The sequence below is a fragment of the Meriones unguiculatus genome, chromosome 11, assembly GCF_030254825.1.
Source record: "Meriones unguiculatus strain TT.TT164.6M chromosome 11, Bangor_MerUng_6.1, whole genome shotgun sequence".
NCBI classification, from domain to species: Eukaryota; Metazoa; Chordata; class Mammalia; order Rodentia; family Muridae; genus Meriones; species Meriones unguiculatus.
In genome coordinates, this window is record NC_083359.1 from 17627695 (window position 1) to 17650593 (window position 22899).

Here is a 22899-nt window from a genome sequence, read left to right on the forward strand (position 1 = left end):
AACCCTCTGGCAATCTAATGGTCTCTTAATAAGATCTGTCATTCTGCAGGAGATGCTTCTAGGAGTCAGCCAGCCACACTCTTTAGCCACCTCCAGACGAGGACAAAGGATGGGTGGATTTGTGTGTTTGCAAAACCCACCCACTTGCAGAAAAAATGCTTTTGAAGGGAAGGGGAAGGGCCATCCATGGCTTCTCTTTAGGGGTGCCTCTGGATTACTTCCCTAGCTTTTGTTAGTGTGAGATCTGGTCTTGCAGGGTGGGCGTGGAGAGAAAGACTTGAGATGTACTTCTCTTGCCTGGCTGTCATAAGGATGCTCCTGGGCTACATCAGGATTTGAAGACACAGAGGCAGCAAACAAGGAGAGAACTCCTTATCTGTAGCTCTGTGTGTTGGGGGAGGGGAGCACAGTGCGGTCTTCCCTCTGGCATTCATGATGAGGGCAAGAAGAACCTTGCTTGACTTCGGCCTCAGAAGCACACGACCAGGTGCTGCTGTGTAATGCCCTTTGGCTACAGCGCCTAGGACAAGCTGCTTGCCCCTCTGAGGGTCAGGGACCCTCAAGAGGCCTGTCCTTCCCCAGGGTGGTTGGGAAGACTAGATCTGAGGGCAAGCTCGTGTGGATGGGAGGTGGTCACACCTGGCTTACTGAAATTCTCTTGGAGACTGCCTGCAAGTATGGAAAGGTCTGACTCCAGGTGGCATTCTTTCTCAGAGATCCTGTGCCTCAGAGCCTTGATCCCAGAGGCCTTCAGTGCTGAATGAGCCTAGAGGAATGGGAGAAATCCCTGTGTCTATAATTTCCTCTTGAAAAAACTAACATCTGCAGAGCAGGCAAAATGCCCCAGGCGTTGACTTTAAAGCCTCCTTTAAAGAACCAGAGGGAGAAAAACGGCGCTCTTAACAGGAACTTGAACTCAAGAGCCACTCAGGAGCATATAAGCCTGAGCCTGTACCACTCCTGTCTGAATCTAGCGTCCTGGTGAGGGCTCATGAACCATTCAAGCTCTGAGGCTCTGCAGGAAAGAGGTTCTTAGGAGGCTACTGTCCTCTTTGGCGTGCAAAAAACCCAAACCATTTCTTCCTGGAGACATACATATGTCAGTTCACAGAGGCATGTGTAGTGAGCTCTCCGGGGTCTGGATGACACAGCAGGGGAAGTTTACAGAGCCTGGGGGTGCTCTGTGAAATGAGGAAGGAAGGGGAGTGGCCAGTCCCTAAAGGATCTGGGTTTCTCTGTGTCAAAGAGTGGTTCTCTATCCAAAGATAGACCACGAGGTAGGGGGAGGGAGAAAAGGGGAGCTGGTACCACCGTGGGCTTGGCTGCCCAGGTAGACTGGAGCTGGGTACGGCCTGTAGAGGCGTGGTAGACCAGTTACCTGATATGGTTGATGATGAGATTTGTTGGGGGTATAAAGAAATCATCCACTCCTGCAAACGGCGTTCGGATGAGGTGCTGGCCCTGGCCAGCGCTGGCTTCTGTGATCACCTGTAACAGAGAGAGGGGTTCTTGTGGGGGCCATTCAGGAGGGGGTCGGAGATCTGGACATGAGTATGTTCAGTTGTAGACCTCACAGATGGGCTTCTGGGGGAGAGAGATGGCAGGAAAGCCCTAGTCTTAGGGAAGGGACGAGAGCCACGTGGGCATTTCTTGACAACATGGAGATCAGGCATCTGTCCTTCCTGTGCAAGGAAGTGGGGAGACTGGAGAGAAGGCCAGACTGGCCACTCCCTCCTCTGTTAGACCAGGCAGTCTGCTTCTTGTCAGCCTCCAGGAGGGTCGGGGGAGGACCTAGGGAATGGCGCTGGGGTTTCCAGGAAGATTCCATCCGCTTCCTAACAGTGGACCTCAATGTCTTCATCCCTGCACAACCTCAGGGAAAGAGGGAGAGAGCTCTGGGCAAAGGCCTGACATGCTAGGCAGCTGACATATTTAGTGTTTTGTATATGTGCACAGCTGCATGTGTGCTAGTGGAGGCCAGAAGTCAACCTGGAGTATCATTTCTCACGTCCCGTTCATTTCCTGTGTTTGAGCCAAGATCTTTCACTGACCTGACCTGTAACTCATCAAGTAGGCTAAGCTGGCTGGCTAGTACGCCCCCAGGACCTGCCAGTCTCTACCTTCTCAACACAGGGCTTACAAGTGTGTATCACCATGCCTGGCTTTTTTTTTTTTTTTTTTTTTTTCTTTTCTCTTTTTAAAGTATGGGCTCTGGGGATTGAACTCAGGCCCTCATGCTTGTATGACAAGCACTCTGACTGAGCCATCTCCTGAGCCATAGCATGGTTTTCTGGCAGAGTCTGCCCTACGTTGCTCTCAGAATGCGGAGACCCCAGAGTTGGTGAGAGAAAGCGGCCTCCCGCAGGGCTGTCACTCAGACCACCAGGGCATCCTGTAGTGTGACTCTGGCTGTGCCAGAGGGACTTGCTTCTTAACGAAAAGATGTTGGCCTTCTGCACACCATCACTGATCTTGTAGGGTCTAGGCCGCTGCCCAGAAACAGGCAGATCTGCGCTACAGTGTGTGCTTGGCCGGCTCGAAGGCAATTTTAGCTCGAAGGACAAGAAGCAGATTCTCAACTCTCAGCTAGGGAGAGGAAATATTTTTAATGATTATATTGTGGACTTGGAAGTCACAAAAGAAAAAAAAAAAAGAAAAAACTAGATTTCGGCAGCCCAGTGGCAGCCTGCAGGACAAAGAAAGTCTCGGATGGGCCTGCTGAGCGCACAGCTTGAAACACTGAACACTTTTGCCTTTTAGGAAAAGAACTGCCTTCTGGCTTTCACTTTCATGACAAAACACCCAACAGCTGGCTTGCCTGTTCGGGCAGGCTCGAGGCTGGAGTCTTTCTGTACCTGCACACTAGCCTTGAGAGCGGGGGATGTCAGCAGGCAAGACGCTGGAGCACAGGGAACCACGCTGTGATTTCTACTCTCCGGGTGGTTTCTTTTTGAAGTCACACGGAGTGTATTTTGCTGTGATTTTTCTATTTAACAAATGGCAGGATGATGCTTCCCTGCCAAGTCCACAGGGGGGAAAAAAAAGCTCCTAGAACTGGGCATTAAGAAAATACAAGGATTGGAAACGGAGTCGCAGAGAGTCCCTGGGAAATGTGGCCGAGGGTTCCAAGGCAGCGTGCAATTGCTGCCTGATACCAGGCCTGTCACTTCAGCTTCTGGTAGAGATAGGAAATTACAGGCTGTCATCACTCAGTGTCGCTTGCGCTTCACCACCCCGACACCCTATATTCAGAGGTGGCTTCATCAGGCCCGGCAGCACGGACCACTGAGCCGGCGTGGCAGGCCAACTTTATTTGCCTGAGCCCCAAGGTTCTTCTTGCCCTGCTCTTGTGAGCACAGCTGAGCCCACAGATGCTCTGAAGCTAATTCTACAGACCCCTGGTTCCGTGGGCTCGGCCTCGGAGAGAGCCACAGCTGGCACAACAGCATGAGGCGTTACCTGGATGGGAGGGAGGGGACAAGAAGGCTGGGCATCTCTCTTAGGTAGGTGGACATTGCCAGCTGAGAAGTAACATCTTAGAGGGGAGAGGTAGAGGCCACTAAAAGCCGGGCCTGGGGTAAGAACACGGGGGAACTGGTGGTGATGCCTCGTGGTCACAAGTGGTTGCTGAGGAGAGCGTGGGAATGAGCTTCATGTGTGGGGTCACCGCAGAAAAATGTAATAAATCCCTGAGTGATGAATATTTAGAAGGGATGGTAGGATGTTTCCAACACTTTACAAATATCAACAGCGTGGTCTGTGCCTGTAGTCTTTTTTCATCACTTGAGTTTTGGATGTGGGGTACAGGGATCTCACTACGTAGTCCAGGCTGGTCTTGAACCCCCAATCTTTATGTTTCAGCATCCGGAGTTGTGGGGTCGTAGGTGTGCATGGCCACACACAGCTTTTCATCTATATCTAGGGATATTTTCTTATTAGGTTATTCTGAGTGTGTGTGTGTGTGTGGATGTGGATACTGGGAACCAAGCTCGGGTCCTCTGCACCAGTGGCAAGGACTCTTAGATGCTGAGGCCCCTCTCCGGCACTCAGGTTGCCTTCCAGTTATCAGATTAGTACAGCCTGGGACATGTAATTCTACAAAACCTCTGACGCTTTCCTTAGATTAATGATGCACTTTTGTATCTGTATGCATGTGAACGAATTCTGCCAGATGAAATGCTTCCTATATATTAAATTCAGCTCCTTGTCCGTGTTGATGGATTTTCTCAGGTGTTATTTTCTCTACGTGGTATGTACAATTCAGGCCCATCTTTGATCAAGCTGTATTATATTTAATCACTGCTTTATGCATTTAGTTACATTGTCAGGCACAGCCATTCATCATCATGAAAGTCTCGCCCGCTGCCCACAGCTTTTAAACTTGGAGCCACCTCACCCGGTACTACTCACATCCCGTCTCGTGAGCATCCCTTTGATCAACTGTTATCGCTGTTTCAAGCCTGAGGTCCCTCCTTCTATTTCTCCTGTTTTTCTTTCATGTCTCTCCCCCCCCCCCCCCGTAATGGAGACCGAATTCAGGACCTTGGGTGCAGTAGGGAAGCATTCTAGCATGGAGTTGCATCCTAGTCCCTTTAACTCAGAAATGCGTGCGTGGGCATGTGTGGGCCAGAGGACATGGCCCACCTACCCTTTACAAATTAACGTATGTTTTAGATATTATTTTTATGTGCACGGGGGTTTGCCTGCTTCTATGGGTGCGCACCGTGTGCATGCCTACAGAGGTCAAAAGGGAATGTCAGATCCCCGGGAGCTGGGGTTAAGGCCTGGGATTTGCCATCTAGACTGGATTGGCTGGCTAGAGGGTCCCAGGAATCCTCCTGTTTCAGTCTCCTCAGAGCCCCTACACCCAGCTTTAAAAACATACTTTTGTGTGTGAATGCATAGGAATGAATATGGAGGTCGAAGAACAACTTTGGGGAGGCAGTTTTTCTCCTCCTCCTGTGAGCTCTAGGGATGGAATTCAGGGGTTGTGCTTGTGCCAAGACTGTCTTTTCTCACTTAGCCATCTTTTCGATTTTTTTACCCGCTGTGGGTTTCGGTGGAGTCAGATCCCAGTGTTTGTAACACAAGCTCTTTACCTATTGAGCTAGCTCTCTGCCCCACTTCTTGTCTTTTTCTGAGGTTAAGGGTTAAGTTGCCCAGGCTGGCTCTGAACTCACTTTACCATCCAGGCAGGCCTTGAATCCTCCCTCTCTCCTTCCCTCTTGAGTAGCTATGATTACAGGCCAGTGTCACTAGGCTTGGCTTACATTTCTTAAAGACAAATTATTTCTAATGTTCTTCTTTTTTTATTCCCAATAGGATCATCCTATCTATTTATTTATGAATGACAGGGTCTCTCTCATGTAGCCAAGGCTAGCCTCAAATTCACTGTGGAGCCAAAGATGACCTTGGACTTCTGATCATCTTGCCTCTACTTGCCAGGTTCCGACACTGCAGGAATACACCACCACGTGTAACTTTCTGTGGTGCTGGGGGCGGAATCCAGGCCTTTACGCATGCCAGGGAAGCACACTGCTGACAGTGATAGCCACGGCACATCTCTGCCCCTTCCTATTAAAAGCAGGTGCCAGAGAGATGGCTCAGCGGTTAGGAGCACTGGCTGCTCGCTCAGAAGACCAGGGTTCAATTCCCAGTACCCACAGGTCAGCTCATAATTGTCTGTAATTCTAGTTCTAGGGGATCTGACATCCTCACACTGACATACATGCAGGTAAAGCAGGAAAGTATGTAAGGAGGAGATATTTGGAGAAATGGGATAGTCACACCCCAACGTTTTCATCACCCTTCTTTTCCCAAGAAAGACTTGCATTTTTACTCTGTTCTGCTTCTACCCACTCCTGGTTATAATAAATTACATTTACTATTATATTATTATTTCTATTTCAGCACCCAACTCTCGCAGCATTATTTAGCACACAAACATTTCAATGTGCTTTCTGCCTCAGCCCTGTCTTAGCCCTCTCCCGGCTCTACCCCTCAAGGCTGTGCTCCCTTCCGTCTCTCCACTGAGGTAATGTCTCCGGTCCGGCTGATCGGATGCTTGACTAGTATCTTCTGATGATGTTCCCCCAGGCTTCTTAATGCTGGGCCCTGGGTGCTTACACACACTCTTCCGTCTTCCTCTGGGACAGATGTGTTGAAGCTCAGTTTTTTTCCTCTTCCAACCACGTGGATGTGACTCGTGGCCCTCAGGCTACGGTTGTGGGTGAGAAGTCCAATGTCAACCTGACTTTGGTCTTATATGGGGATTTGTCTTGTTCAGCCCCAAAGGGCTTTCCTTGTCAAGAGTTTTCTTTCTTGGAATTGCAGAATTTTACTAAAAAGTGCCAAGAGATATATTACTTGTCATCACTTTAGAGTGGGATTCGTAGAGCCCTCTCTTTGAGAATGACCGTATGTGCCCGAGCCATGTGTGGGGACCAGAGGACAACTCTGAGGAGGCAGTCCTCTAATTCCATGTTTACTCAGCTACCAGGGATTTGAACCTGGGCAGTTAGGCTTGTGTGGCAGGCACCCTTACTCTCTGAGCCCTTTCTGCAGCCCTAGATCTCTTTGAACCTGCATGATTTCAGTTTTTTTTTTTTAACTCGGCAGTTATATTCCACATTTGTTTGATTCCATTTTAGATAGTCTACATCACCTTGGTTGTCCCGGAGCTCCTGGGCATCCTTCTGCCTCAGTTCACTGGGTGCTGGGATTGTAGGTGGGCAGTAGTACTTTGCTAGCACATTTAATATTTGATCTATTCCAACTGTGACTTTCCTTTCTCTGAATGTTAAGGGATCCTGTTCCACATCTCCAGCTCTTCATAGGTTTTCTCTTCTGAGAAGATTTTCTTCTTCTTTCAGGTTACTTCATAGAAATGCATTTTTTCCCCCCTAAACCACTGCAGTTTTAGAAACTGGAAAGCTTTGTTCATTGTTAGTAACAAGACCCATGTTCTGGTATTTCCTCCTTGAATTTCATGCTTAGCATTCTCAGGAAACCTGTCCCTCCATGCTTTGGATGTGCAATGTGCATCTGGTGACACCAAGAAGCATCACTGGTGGAAATGAGTTGCTGGAGGAGGGCCTTGAAGTGTACAGCCCGAGTTTGTGTTCATACTGTGCATCCTATCCCACTGAGGTGTGAGCGGGCAGCGGCCCCTTCCCCCTGCTACCCCCAGGAGGCACCCCTGTTGTGGTACCTACCAGGCTGTGATGGACTTTCCTCAAGACCGAAATTCAAAGGGCATTTGGTGGCCGGGAAAAGTGAGTTATTCAGTCCCCTCTAGCACTCTGAGCTCATAGTCTGGTCTCAATGACCTTCATTTTGGCTCCCAGAACCTTTGATAACGTCCTTTTGTTTGATTGTCAGCGGACCTGGGCCTGGTATCTTGCCCTTGAGTCCAGCAACAGCTGAGAGGAGAACAGGACTGACTTGTCTCCGTTCATTTCTGTGGGTTCTACGAGACCATTCGGCCCTATTGGCCCGAGTCATTCATTTGCATGGAATGAGTCCCCTGCAACAGTGGTTCTGTGTACTGCTTTTTAGCAGGACTGAGGAGCGTATCACGTGACTTTTTCACAGGGCTTAGTGGATCCCTGGGGAGAGCTACAGGGCCAGCTGCATCCCAGCCAGGTAGTGTGAGGCTTCCCTAGCTGGGATGGGGAGTATGGAGGCAGGGGTGGGGGCTTCAGATCCGTGCTGGGCCAGCACCATGGGCAAATCTCAGAACTGTTTGTGAGTTCTGGGTGCCCTTCTCTGTGGTTTAAGCACGTGGGCTGCTTGCTCCCGTTTATTGGTTAGAACTACGGCTTCAATGCAGTCTGTCTCCACCAAATTCATTTTGGGGTGTGGCCTCCAACGTTATGGTTTCGACCTTGAGCTCTATTAGTTTATGAATCTCATCCTATTTGGCTCCAAGAGTTACTGACTCAGGAGAATCAGGTATGGTAGGGGTAGGTAGGGACTGAGTAGTCATGAAATTAGAATTTGGCCATTTTACATTGTTTTCAGTAGCAGTCCTGGTTGAAGAAATTCTGTGGACTGCCTAGTGAGAACATCGTTTGGAAGCCATTTCTCGTTTTCTTCTTCTGCTGTGCTAAAACACTCTGTCTTAAGGCAACTTAGGAAAGAGGAGGATATATTTAGCTTGCACTTCTGAGTTCATCTCTGAGGAAGTCAGCATCAGAATCCACGGAGGAACCTTGGTGGTCCACTGCTTGCTGGCTTGGGTACAGGCTCAGGTTTGGCTAGCCACAGCGGGCTTGATCCTGCTACTTCAATCAATAAACAAGACTATTTGCCCACGGACATGCCTATGGGACAATCTGTCTACAAGGCTTCTCAACTAAAAGTTTCTTCTCAGGTGACAGGTAAGGCTTACTAATACTGCCTGTTTCCTGCCCTCTTCCTGAGCCTTTGTGGGAATGGTTTGGAAAGATGGTCACCCAGAAAAGCATGAGACAGTTACTTTATAGCAATAGCATCTTCTCTAGGCCGAGTGTCGGCTTTAACATGCTCAACATACCTGCAGGCTTGGTTGGGACTTGTGAATGTCCCCCCAGCTCAGGACCCACACTTGGTCATGCGATTTGTCATACAACAGCTTAGCTGGCAGAGGGTCCACACCTATGGACTTGAAAAGAAATAGTGACAGGTTGGTCATGGCTGAGGTTACAGATGATGTGATGGCCATTTATGAATGTTTGTGTATATGTGTATATGGTTATCTCACCAGGGGGAGTTAGGAAGCTGGCCTCCAACCCTTGCCAATAATCCTAATTGGAAACCCCAGTGTAGAAGCCTTCCCATGGCCATTGTCCTCAGAGGACAGAAGGACTTGTTGAGTTGTCTCTTTGAAGCTCATGTTTTACCTAAAGTATCCTAGGTCCAACTTGGATGAAGACTGAACACAGAGGTTTTCTGAATTCCACTCAAGAATCAGTTCCAGGGGTCCCTTTTTAGTCTTCCTAGAAGTCCTGGGGGCCTCTTGGACCCTCAGCATCTACTTGGGTTCTGGTGAGTTGGCCCTTCCTTCCCCATGGGTCATGTGAGGTGGATTTTGAGATTGCCTGTGGCTACCCACCTCTTACCTTTGTCCTGCTCTGTGCAGCCTCTTGGTCGCACATCCATCAGCACTCAGACTACAGCATCAGGCAGCAGCATGCTGTTTTCTCCTTTTTATAGCGTAGATTTATTTTTTAAATTGAAAATTATGTATATGTTGCATGTGAGTTCAGGTGACTGTGGAAGTCAGAAAAGGGGGCTTTGAACCCTCCTGGGGCTGGAGTTACAGGTGGCTGTGAACCTCCTAACGTGGGTGGTGGGAACCAAACTTGGCTCCTGTGCAAGAGCAGCAAGCATTCTTAACTGCCGAGCCATCTCTCCAGCTCCACAGTATAGTTGCATGCTACAAAACTGTTCCTTGATGGTTATGCCACTGGGCAGTATAGCCCCCATGCTCAGATTCTGACACAAGGTTCTCCTGCCATCTTTTCTGCCCATTTGGCTACCAGGTTTGATGTCTTCAAATCTATATGAATGAACACTGTTTTATTTAGGATTACATTGCTGTGACGAAACACCATGACCAAAGCAACTTGGGGAGAAAGGAGTTCATTGGGCTTACACTTCCACAGCACTGTTCATCATCAGAGGAAGTCAAGGCAGGAACCCAACAAGGGCAAAAACCTAGAGGCAGGAGCTGATGCACAGGCCATGGAGGGATGCTGCTTACTGGCTTGCTCTTTGGCTTGCTCAGCCTGCTTGCTTATAGAACCCAGGACCATCAGCCCAGGGATGGTACCACCCACAATGGGCTGGGCCCTCCCCTATTGATCACCAGCTAAGAAAATGGCCTACAGGCAGCTTGCGCCATCTTATGGGGCACTTTCTCAGTTGAGGTTTCTTCCTCTCAGTGGCTATAGCTTGTGTCAAGTTGACATAAAACTATCCATCATATGCCCCAAAGCCCCAGTTTCTCCATGGGTTCAATGGCTTTTCTTCCACTCTCTTGACCACCATAACTTCTCATAACTCATTAGCATAAATTCTGAAATTTCAGTTTCATCTACATTTTGGCCTTTTTAGTGAGGTGGAGGGGGAAAAAAAAACCAGACCATCTCTGTCCACAGTGGCCCAAACCTCACTAAATAACTGTCTCTTGAGCCCCCTACTTCTCATTTTCCACTTCCATCCCTGCAGTGAGGTATCGTAGACCTCCTTGAGAGGTAGGGGTCACTTCAGTACCCTCTGCTTTACATTACAGGAGTTAACGTGCTCACCATCCCCTTTTAGAAATACTCCATTTGACCTCCTGGTTTCTCCACGCCCTCCTTCACTTCCTCCCGACTGAGAGTTGGCATGTCCCAGAGCTTCTTCATTGACCCATCTACATCCTTCACATCCTTCCACTGGTATCGGATTCTAATAACCCGTTGAAGGCCCCATCCTAATGTGCAGAACTGAACTTGTAGTTTTGCTCACTCAGCGCCGTCCTGAAATGTTTTCCTTTCTTCCCCGCTATCACTGAAGCCCCACTTCACTCTTGTTCTAGCTGATACCTCCAACACACAGAAGTCCCGAGGAGACGCTCTAAATGCTTTCCAACGCCCATGTGAGCCCAGCGTGTTCCCTGCTTCCTGACCACTGCTTTCATTACTGTGATGGTTGGTGTTCACTCTCCTATGGACTGGGTTTTGGAATCCACCAGGAGACACAGCTCAAGTTGTGTCTGTGAGTGTGTTTCTGGAGAAGTTTAGCTGAGGAGAGAAGACTGTGGGCTGTACCTTCCACAGACGGGACCAAAGACTGACTGAAGAGGGAAAGCGGGTAACTTATTTTGAGCACTAGCATTCATCTCTCTCCCTCCGGTCTGTGGACTCAATATGACCAGCCACTTCACATTGGAGGCTCATGCTGCTATGGCTGCGGACTTGACCCTGAAACCTCGAGCCAAAATACACCCTTTAGTCTTGTCAGGCATTTGTTCACAGCAACAAGACAAGTACCTAACACATTTACCAAAGGTTTTGGTACCTGCCACTGCCAGAGCTTTCCATCCCATGGCAGTGCGGCCATCTTAGGATGTCAGTTTCTTGATTGTTCTCTTTAAAGATCCTTCTCCCACATTCCTCCTCTGGTACACGTCCCATTCATCTGCCCTCTTCACTGCAAAATTTCCTAGGCATTTAGACAGTAGCCACTGTCTTCCCTTTCTGCCTAATCCCTTCTTGTAAGATTTCATGCTCCTACTCAGTGCTATGAAAGAGGCAGCTGAAGAGGCTAAGCCAAAAGTTTATTAAATTCAGAATGGGATTTTCCATAGTCTCACTGTGCTGAAGTCGGGCAGGAACCTGAGTGAAAAGCCTCAGGATTAGGGGATGGCAGAGCAGTCCTGGCCTTTGAGAAATTTTAAAATGATCTACTTGCTACTCTTCCCACTGAGCAGAGGAAAGGACAAATCCTTTTTGATGGATGACAGCTATTTAAAGACTTTACGACTTAAAAAATATGTAGAATGTTTGGGTTAAAGAAATCACTAGGCATTTCAAGAGGCAGATATCTTTTTTACTATTCAAAATCATAACAGAATGGGTCATAAAAAGACGAGTGAGAATTTATAGGAAGCTGGGAATTAAACATAAAATTTGAAGGTAAAAATGAATCATCTGATATAATAATAAACAGACAAACCCACATTAGATTCAGGAGAAGGTAGGATTAGTAAACTGAAAGACATACTCTAGGACGCACAACACTGAAACAGGAGGAGACGTGTGATATACTGGGAAGGCAAAACATTTTAAAGATGGGGTCCTGAGAAGAGTGTGAGCACCAGACAGCACAACATTTCAAGACATAACCACCGATAAATTTCCCATCTAACAAATATTCAGTACAAATACAAAGAGAGGGGAAACTAAGGTTGGCCCAGCAGCAGAGGGAGATATGGTATCTTACAATGCTGAAGGAAAAGAACTGCCATCCAGAATTATTCAGAAATTATATATATATATAATCTCAAACAAAACTGAGATCTGTTTCCAGCAATACTACAGAACTAATAAAAATGACCCCATTCCAACACTTTGGAGGCTGAGGCAGGAGGACTGTGTGTTCAAGGCTGGCCTGACCTGTGGAGTGAGATGTCAAGACAACTACCACCTACCTCAGTAATAAAGAGAACTATAAAGGTAAACATCAGTTATTATCTGTGTATGTGTGTATATTCATATATGTGTGTATCAATGATATATATTTAATTACCACAAATATACAAAAGACAGGAAGACTATTAAAGAAATTAGTGATTATTGAAATGAAGCAATGATGGCTTATGTTGAACTTCCTATTTGACCTAAGTTAGCATTATTAGGGAGATGGGCTTGTCTATGTTGGATTATCTCGACTATGTTAACTGAGGTGGGAGGTCCCTCCCATTGTAGGTAGCAACATTTTCTGGGCAGGGGATTCTGGATTGTTGAAGAATGGAAAATGTAAGCTAAGCACTAATGTATATTTACTAATTCACTGTTCTCTGCTCTTTACTACCAATGTGACGTGACTGGTTGTTTCAGCGTTGTGCCTGATTTCCTCGCAACAACAGATTATAATCTAGAATAACAGCCTTTCTCCCTTAAGCACTTTTGTCAGGGTGTTTTAGCGCAGCTGCAGGAAAGGAAGCTAAGACAATAAGTAGCAATTTATATGAGTTACTATCAGTGTAAGGATGAGTGTTGTAGTTACTATGATTATAATAACATAAGTACATCTTCAATAAATGATAGAGAAGAAATAAAATAAAAATATTTGTTAGAGCCAAAAGCAAGTAAAAAATGAGAAAAAAGCAACATAAACAGGATAAATAAAAGGTAAGGTTGTAGAAACACTCAATTACACAAATAATATTAAATATGAACGGACCAAATATTTTAAGTAAGAGACTAGTTAAACTAGATAAAACTTAAGTGTTATGAAAAAACGTCTTAAATATAAGGAATAGAAAGGTCGGAAAATAAAAGGCTGGAAAATTGTAGCAAGAGAATGCTAACTAAAATATGATTTAGTTATACCAATGTTGTTAACAAACAGATTCACAGCATTACTACAGATAAAGAATGATATTTTGTAAGGAAAAAAACAAAAACAACTTTCCCCTAGGAAGAGACTATAATCTTAAAGAAAAAGTGGATAGAACTTTGAGAAGTAGCTAACTCTGCAGCCACAGTGGAGTTTAAAAACACCCCTCAGCAGACAAAACAAATCACCTAGGAAAGGAGATCTGGGCAGCACAATGAATCAACTCGACATAAATGACACATTAAACAGCACGCCTAATACCAGAATACATGTTCTCGTAAAGGAAACATGAAACATTTATCAAAGCTGATCATGAGCTCAGTTTTAAAGTAAGCTTCAGTATATACTTCAGAAGACGAGTATTACTTAGTGTGTTCTCTGACCACAGGAATCAGTTCCAAAAGGATAAACTGAAAACCTGTTGCAAATACCAGAAATAAACCCCACAGCTTTGGCTATATTGATTGTCCTTTGTACTCAGGGTATTTACAGAGGCAGGACAGAGGCGACTGTGCTAACAGGTTTCAGGTTAAGCTTCTAGCCACACTGCTTCAGTGGGCTTTCTGTGCCTGCTCAATCCCATCTCCTGCGGAGCTTTCCCCTTTCCCCTCAAACCTCCAGCCCCGGATAATCTTCCTTCTGTTTCACTGAAAAACAAAAACAAACCAGAAAAGTAACCTAACTAGTGCCCTCTGTATTGCCAAGTTGCACCTAGTGGAGGAACATTCTTTTGGCTGTGGCTGGTATTCTGACCTGTGTGTATTGGAGCTCACAGAGCAGGAGTGTAGAAACAGTTATTAGCATTAGCATACACAATCTGGAATAACATTTCTTTGAAAACATTCCTTTGGTATCCCCTACCTCATTTCTTTATTTCTTTCTTCTTCTTTTTTTTTTTTTTTTTTTTCGAGACAGGGCTTCTCTGTGTAACAGCCCCAGCTGTCCTGGAACTTACTTTGTAGACCAGGCTGGCCTTGAACTCACAGAGATCCACCTGCCTCTGCCTCCCAAGTGCTGGGATTAAAGGCATGTGCCACCAGGCCTGGGCTTCCCTTCCTCATTTCTATACCCTTGGTTTTGCATTGAAACCCCTCCAAACAGTTGCCTGTATCCCCCATCCACACACTTCCGTTCCCACCTCAGCCCCTCCCCCAGGGTTGCCTTGACTGTTGTCATCTTAGCTGTTCTCACTGAGGTGGTCTATGATGCAGTAAGATGAAATTCGGTTCCCAGACGTCCTAACGTCCAAAGCAATACTGGACATCAGGACCACTGATGCTGTCTTGAGACCCTCTCTGCCTGTTGAAGTATCACTGCCCCAGGTTTTCCTCCCACCTTGCAGGATGCTCCTTCTGAGATGTCTTTCTTGGCTGTCTCTCTGCTTCTTGATCTTTAAATGTGGGAGAGCCTGGGCTTCCATCCTTTATCACTTCTCTGTCTGCATACCCTGAATGGTGTCTGCCAGTTTTCTAGATTTCATCAGGCCATGGGGTGATGATACGCACTTTGACAGCTCTGGCCTTGATCTTTTCTTTGACTTCAGACCTGTTTACTTGACATATATACTTAAATATCTGAGACCATTTCAAACTTAATCTACCCTTGGCCTTGAAATGCAGCAACTTTCTTTAATCCTAGCATCTTTGACTTCATTTGTAGCCAAATCATCCTCTGCCTCTCCCTTACAAGAATATTTGTGATTGCAGTCAGGGTCTGCCTGGATCTTCCAGAATTTCCTGACTTGCAAAACCCTTAGCCATACCTACACTGTCCCTTTTGCTATGTAAGGCAACATTTTTGGGATGGAATGTCATGGGGCCATTATTTAACCTGTTATATATTATAAATGATATAACCATTCTATACTCAGGCTAACCAAGGCGTGAACCATGTGATGCCTTTCTTTTCCTCTCAAGCCTTACATTTAACCCAAATAGAAAGACTGTTAGGAGGGCTCGCAAGATGGCTCAGTGGTTAAGAGTGCTTGCTGCTTTTTTAGAAGACCGAAGCAAGGTTCCCAGTACCTGTATCAGGTGGCTCACAACTGTCTGTAACTCCAGCTATAGGGGATCTGATGATCACGTGCACATACATAAAGCTGCAAATACACATAAAAATAAAATGAATCTGCCAATTTCTCATCATGTCCCTCTGATGCTGCCACCATCTTGTGCCCAGAACAAGTTCCACTCCGTCCCTGCTCTACTTTCCTGCCATTCTTAAGGCAGCAGCTGTACTGATGCTTAGAGACCTTTTGGTGGCTTTCTCTTCTCCCCAGCCTCCTTGGCTTCCAGGACCCTCCAGGGGCTGGCTTCTGTTTACCCCTAAGCTCATTTCCTCCATCCCTTTCCCTCATCACTGTGCGCTGTGCCCACAGTCTGTGTCTTAGGCAGCATTCAGGTCTTAGCTTCTTCTGTTAGCTCCAGAGTGAGAATCAATTTCAAGTAGTCTTACAGCTCCTCGGTCTTCCTCCTTACAGAGCCCTGAAATTCCACTTTCGGTTCTGCCTCCCTGACTAGACTCTCATGCCGGGGCTTCCAGTGAACTCATTCATGGCTTTCTGAGCGTCTATAATAGTGCTGGACATACAGCAAAGCACACTTGATAGCGTTTCTCCCCAGGCTGAGCCCTTCTCACAGGGGAGAGTTGGAGCGTGTGCCTAGAGCAGACATAGCCCCACAACCTCAAGCCTTTCCACTTCTTCTAAGAACTGTTACCTGTAAGACCTTCTGGGCTTGAACGTCGACCACAAGGACTCTGTTCAGTGCTGGCTGGGCCACGTAGATGTACCGGTTCCTGACGTTGACTGCAGATGCCCACTGGCATGGCTGGCTGGCACCGCCTTCCCCATGAGGACAGATTTCTTCCTGTTAGGAGACAAGAGTGCCATGTATCTGATCTTCCACCCCATTTCAACATCTTTAGGATCCCTAGCCATTAACCCTCTCGGATCCCTTTTTTCCTCTCTTCCCAAATTCTTTGGGGTTCATACATAGGATGTGGCATGCAAGCCCTGCCATGCCCCTAACTCTCACCATAGCCTGCCACCATACCCACATATAATGACAGGAATTGAAGAAAAGCCAGTCTCTCTCTCCCTCTCCCCACTCCCCATCCTCCACATGGATTCTGGATTTTGACCATACATGATACGGAAGCTGCCTCAGCTACAGAAACTCACATAACTCATGAAGATCTTCTCTGTAGGCTTCAGGCGTCTCTGGATCTCACAGTCCACAGGGTGGATGACAACGATGCCATCGTCAGAGAAGACGTAGAACATGTTTCCCACGCTGAGGCCTGGAGGGAGGGAACCCAGTGTGGTCATGGACTTCCAGCCACTGGTAGGATCACACAAGGCATGGCAGGCAGCATGGTAGAGGCGGAACATTCGCTCCCGGTGGGGCGGGATTAGACAGCCAGTCCACCATATTTCTTCATGGTAGATGGGACCTTGGAAGGACATGTCCCAAAGACTGGGAACCAATACAACCTGTCACCAACTCTGTAGGACCCAGTACCTCCTGCTTAGGGAGATAGGTTCCTGCTGCCAGAACCCGGTCCCTCAAGGATGCCCAGGCTGGGGAGCACCTTGATCTCAGTGGCCAGTCCTAGTTGTCACTTGGAGAATTGTATGGAGCTAGCTATAATACACGTGTCTCAGTGCTGCTCCACAGCATCTCAGTGATTGAGGCACCATGTCAAAATGCCTCTGGCATGAATGGCCCACCTGACAAACCTCGGGTTGAAACACAGACTCTGGGACAGCCCCTCTGGGCTGCTTTGAAAGTCAGTCACCACAAGAGCCAACACAAGATTGACATCTTAATGGAGCCCACACGGGGTTTGTAGATGCAGCTACATTTCCTGCTGAGTGCAGCGCCGTGCTCAGTCAGCGTGGGAATGTGAGAGTCAATACTCATTCAACACACAATCAACCTCACAGGAGACCCAGCCTCCAGATCTACTCCCTAGAAGGTTCTGTTGAAAGCTAGCTTTTGCTACAGGGCGCCAAAAAGGCTCTATTTTCCTTAGCTGCTGTTGTCAGGTCACGCCTTTCTCCTACTAGGATTTGAGAAGGGCCTGAGGCCAGCAGTCCCTTCCTCTCGGCTGATGTGTTCCCTCCTCTCTAGGACTTGGGTATCAGCAGAGAAGGGCATAGCTTTTAACCACTGAGGTGTGAGATGCGATTTGTCTTTATCGTTAGTCTGAACATAATACCCACCAGCCCTATACTCTTAAGGTGACTTCAGTGTGCCTTTGGTCCCTAGACCTGTGTTCCCTTATAAGTCTCCACTGTGTAAACCTGAGTCCTTCTGCAGCATCCCCTGGATAGTAGCATACCACTGCTTAAAAGACAGGGCACAAGAGGAGTGCCCATGGTGGCTGAGGAGCAGAGAGTGCATGGAGGGTTACAGCCAGCAGCCCTGCTAATGGCCCCTGTCCCTCACGCGTACTGTCAGGCTCAGTGCCCAGTGCTCAGGAGACTGAGCTGGCTCTGTGCATGTGTGTGCCACAGCAGTTTGACTGTGACCCCTCCCCCACCCCTCTTGGGACATAGGCTCTACAAGGCTGTGGGTGGCTCAGGGAAAGGTGGCCCACTGGAACCAAGAACACATGTGTTTATAGGCATGACACAGGACAGTCACACACAATACCTTCTTCCCGCCACAAGATGTTTGCCACTGCAGGGGCCGAGAATTAGAGCAGTGATGTGATAGCCAGAGAGAAAGAAAAGAAAAGGAAAAAAGACAATGTCAAACCTTCACTGTTGTGCTTCACTCATTGAGGAATATTCCAGGACCCAATCATCACCTGAAGAATCTGTATCACTCACTGGTCCAGCAACCATATCAGCCCACGGCTCTGGACCCATGTGGGCGCTTCCGGGCCTCAGAATGCTTTTTCTTTCTAAATAAAGCTTTAAAATGGAGTCCCAGGATCCCAGCAGCTAACCCCCGCCCTCCCTGATTCCATGGGCAATAACAAATGAGGAACATCTCTCCCTCATTTCCTGTGTCCTTTCAGGAAGCCGATTTTCAGTTAGGACTCTCGGAGGAAGAACATTCTCTTATTCAGTGGTTAGGGCTTAGCTTGGAGACTGACTGAGTGGGACAGACTGAACAGCACCCAGGCTACATCATAGACAGTCCTAGACCCCATTCATGCTTGTTTCTTCCTATACGCACGCACATACACACACACATACTATTAATGCAAGATAATAATTATAATGAAATAATTGTAATGAAAAAGATATGTAAGGAGCTGGAGAAATGACGTACTGGTTAAGAGCATACAATGCTCTCCCAGAGGACCAGAGTTCAGTTCCCAACATCCCACATCAGGCAGCTCATAACCGTCTGTAACTTCTGCTTCAAGGTTCTAGACCCCACAGGCCCACTTTTAAAAAAGAACCCTTAAAGTCATTTAAGAGTTGTAAGGGGTTCATTTCTGGAATTTCAGATCAAAGGAAGCGTAACTGTAAAGAGTACAGACAGCCGTGTCTGTACTCGCGAGCTTTCAGGCCACTGGATGGAGCACTTGGTGGCATGAAGGCGTCTGTGACTCAGTTTCCAGTCACACATCAAATAAGAGGTAGGAGCAGAGCTGGGGACATTTGGGCTTCCTTGGGGCCCTGGGCTCTGTGTCCTGACCAGAGACTTCTCTTATCTATGTTTTCAGCGCTGTCTAGGTTGCCCAAGGTTGCCATCGGTACCTAGCTTTGGGTACAGAGGAAACAGCCTTTAGAGGTGACCGATGGCCCTGGAGAGTTAATGCATTTCTCTTGTCCCCCCTAACTCTCCCATAGAGCTCAGCAAGGCTCTCAGAGCCAACAGGGGACTCACGGGTCTTCCTAGCCGAGTCCTCAATGAAGAGGGAGGAGATATCTTCATCCACGCCCACCTCGTTCTTGGCAATGCAGGTATAGGCCCCCGTGTCTTCATAGCGAACACTGCCGATGTGGAGTTCGCTCCCATTGGCTGTGGAGGGGACAGTGCTCAGGGCGGTGGTCTCGGGGGAAACCCCTTCCACGGGCCCTCCCCACCACCTTCTCGGGATCTCTGAAGAATGGTGAGCTAAAACACAGTCCTTGGGTGTGGCTGGGGAGGAGGGGACAGCCAACCTTCCTGGGACTGCTGAAATACAGAGGGTGACCTGGATTTTGGCCAACGGCCTCTTGGATGCCCACGAGACCTGTGAGGGCCAGTCACCAGGGGACCTCCGCTTCTCTCAACAGGCCAGGCGCAGCCATGATCTTGCCTCTCACTTCCTGTCCTGGGATTCGTGTGCGGTTCTTACCCAAGAGGGAGAGCTGTTTGGACATCTGGGCTGAGACGTCCATGCCATTTTTCAGCCAAATGATTCTGGGCATGGGAATGCCCTCAGCATGGCACCGCAGGCTGGCAGCCACTCCCGGTTCTTGAGCCTGGGTCTCTGGATAGACTCGGATGACTGGTGGCACTGTGGGTGAAAATCGGTGTCAGTCAGCACCAACCCACACATCGTCTTAGGCCGGCAGTCAAACCCTGAACCCGAGGGGTGACTCTGGAGGCCTCGGAGCCAGTTTACAGTGATCATCCTTAGCAACCCAAGCGCCGAGGGAGAAGGCTGTAAAGCGGACCATCACTGGCCGTAAGCACATACGGTGTGAAACCCTGTAATTCGCGGCTTCCTCCCTTGTTCTGAGTTTGATCAGAAAGACATCCAAATACTTAACGCCGTTCAGCTGCGGCAGGTAAAGAGCAACAGCAGCTGGAATTTATCCCCGAATGAGTGAAATTCAGATGTGTTATTCCTGTTATCGGAAGGCCATTGGACAGGGCCTTAATTTCTTTCAGGAAATGTTTCGAGAAGCACTTCTGGGCACTGACTGGCAGGGCTGCTAATTACATCACGGCTCCGGGGAAGCCCATCGATTTTCCAGTGGGCCATTTTCATCTCTGCTCTCTAGAGCCTGCGTGAAGGAGGGACGCATCCCCATTGGCTGGGGAGTGACTCAGTTCTGGCCCCTGGTGGTTAATGGGCAGCTTGGGTGTACGTCCTGACCCATTGTCTAGATGAGCATGGGTAGGCAAGTTTCTGGCACATTCCACAGCACACTGGTCCTTCTTACAAGGGCAGGCCGTGGGGAGGGACTTTAGGGGAACTGGAGATTTCGGGAGGGGGGAGTTAGTTCCCCTGCTTGTCCCTGGCAAATTAAAGCACTATCATGTCCCACATTCACGAGGGCTTATGTGTGTTAATGCATTTTACTCCATATACTTTAAAATAGGATTTGAGCATTTATGTAAACAAATTTGAGTATTAAACAAATCACAGACCTTGTAGAAAGTAGGGGATGGCTTCCTCTTGAAGCAGATAATAATAATAATAATAATTTTTTTTTTAGTGCTATGTGGAAGCTCCTTTTTCTCCATTAAAGGGAGAAATCCTGGTGTTTGAGATGAGAGACTTGTCTCTGGGCCAGCAAAGAGAACTTGATACTTATGTAGGAGGAGCCTTTGGCACTGATGATGGCGTCTGAGTCAGATAGCATCCAGGTGGTCCATGCTCAGTGGACAAAGGACAAAAGAGAAACTCTAGCCCCATTAGGAGCAATGGATCTGCAATTGCTATAGACACTCTTGAGCAGTTTGTTTAGCATCATTATCAACTCAGCTAGAGTTTCAAGGCTTGCCTTGGCTGCCTTCCGGGATGAAGTGGGAAGGAAAGGGGGGAAATCCAAACTAAGCTTGGGGAGCCCCAAGAGTAAGCTGTCTGTGCCACCTCCCCCTGGTTCTCTCTGCTCCAAGTTCTGGGGGCAGAGTCCCAGGCTACAGCAGAATCCAGGATGATTCTGTCCCAGATCAAGCCATCAAAGATCTACAGTTACCATGGCAGGAAATGTGTCAGCAGGCAGATGGGCATGCCATGGGAGCAGTGGTTAAGGGCTTACATCTTACACAGGAATTGGAGGGGGCTGGGGAGAGAGCCAACTGAATGGCGCAGGCTTCTGAAATCTCAATGCTCGTCCACAGTGACATTCCTCCTCTTGTAAGGCCATATCTCCTTATCCTTCCCGAACAGTTCCACCAACTGGGACCAAGTGATCAGATATCTGAGCCTATGGGGGTTTTCATTCAAACCATCACAGCCCTACGTAAGTCGGGATCATAAAACACCGTTAGCCACTGAAGTATAGCAGGCATTTCAGGAATTCGCTGGGCTAGAGAGATGGCTCCGCGGACAAAGTATTTGCTGCATAAGTGTGAGGATTTAGCCTCAGATCCAGGAATCTCTATAGAAAGCTGGACTCGGTAGCATGCATCTGTAATCCCACCCAGCTCTCCTGAGGCAAGGTGGGAGGTAGAGACAGGAGAAGCCCCAGATGCTCATGGGGCAGCATCAGTGAAGGAGAGGCCTGCCTCAAGCCAGGTGCAATGTAAGGAATGGCACCTGAGGTTGTCTTCTGACCTCTACATACCTTCACTCGTATTCACATAGGAACAGAGTCACACATCCATGACAAAAATAACAGAACTCTGAGTACAGTATGCTTTAGTCTCTACTAGGAAACAATCAAGCCAAAGTTAAAGGTGGCCAAAGAAAATAATTTGATTTTCTTACCAGACACCAACAGAGCCTTTTAAATAGACCCAACCCCCATTTCTTGGTGTGTGAGTATACGAGCCTCATAAGAACAATGAGTTCTTTCTACAGTGAAGAGCATGTCTACAAAAAGAAGGAACAGCACCAATCCTTTCAGGAAAAAGAAAAGGGGGAAAGTATAGGAAGCAACACTGGGTAACAGATGCTGCACTGGTGTGGTCTAGGCAAGACACGAAGGGCGCAGACACTAAAGGATGATGTCGTGTCTCCGATCCCCGTGACCAAACACCCAGCAGAAACACCAAAGGCATCTCAGCTCACCACTCTTGGGAGGGCACGGTGATGCGTGGGGCTCTCTCTCTGTTGCGGCTGAGACTCTTCCTATTGTGACCAACCAGGAAGCAGAGAACGTGGTTGGTCGAAGTGAGTATCAAGTTCAAAGCCTGGCACACAGCAACCTATTTCCACTAGCCAAGCCCACTAAAGGCTAAAGGCTCTCTGGCCTTCAAAATAACAAAATAACAAATGGCCTTAAAAACCACAAAAAGGGCCAGATGTTCAGAACACCCATGGGGGCATTTTAAAATAAAAATATTTAAATTTATATTCATTTAAATGTCTGCTTGTCTCTCTATGCACCATGTGCAAATAGTACCCTCAGACATGCTCTGACACCCAAAGAGGGCATCAGGTCCCTTGGAATTGGAGTTACAGGAGGTTGTGAGCCATCTGCTGTGGGTTCTAGAGCCTTGGTCTTTAGGCAAATACTCTGAGCTCTCTCTCTAGTCTCTTAGAGGGACATTTATGATTGTAACCATATCATAGAGAAAAATGATGTTTTAGATAGCTGTACTCCAGGATGCAAGACAAAAAAAAAAAAAAAAAAAAAAAGATGGTTAAGATGAAAACAATATAGAGCCAGTACCAAACATCCCAAAGTAACAGCATGCTTGTAGATCAGAATAGACCAGACCTACAACCAGACTGGACCCAAGTGATGAAAACTATAAAATCTTACCAACAGCAAAAGAAAGAATAATAATGAGAAGGAGGTCATTGATTAGGAAGGCTTCCCATTGTCACAAGATCTGACAAATTAACCCACAGACTTAATCTAATTCCAATTAAAATGGATCCATTGGGGCTTGACAGAATAATTCCAAGTTTATCTAGGAAGAAAAAAAAATTCAATTCATGGCTTGGGGAAACCGAGAAATG

General features: G+C 47.4%; 1 protein-coding gene across 2 annotated transcripts in view; it reads right to left on the reverse strand.

Annotated features, from left to right (window-relative positions):
* Positions 1 to 22899, reverse strand: part of Fstl4 (follistatin like 4) — a 395011-nt gene that overhangs the window by 5292 nt on the left and 366820 nt on the right. The window contains exons 9-15 of one of the 2 annotated variants that reach the window (XM_060363729.1): positions 19393 to 19554; positions 18939 to 19073; positions 17748 to 17774; positions 16271 to 16389; positions 15807 to 15956; positions 8537 to 8644; positions 1379 to 1488 (exon numbers count right to left, since the gene is read on the reverse strand). In XM_060363729.1, the coding sequence (XP_060219712.1) occupies positions 1379 to 1488; positions 8537 to 8644; positions 15807 to 15956; positions 16271 to 16389; positions 17748 to 17774; positions 18939 to 19073; positions 19393 to 19554 (811 nt within the window). The remainder of the gene's footprint in view (positions 1 to 1378; positions 1489 to 8536; positions 8645 to 15806; positions 15957 to 16270; positions 16390 to 17747; positions 17775 to 18938; positions 19074 to 19392; positions 19555 to 22899) is intronic. The other variant, XM_060363730.1, reaches the window with a different exon arrangement.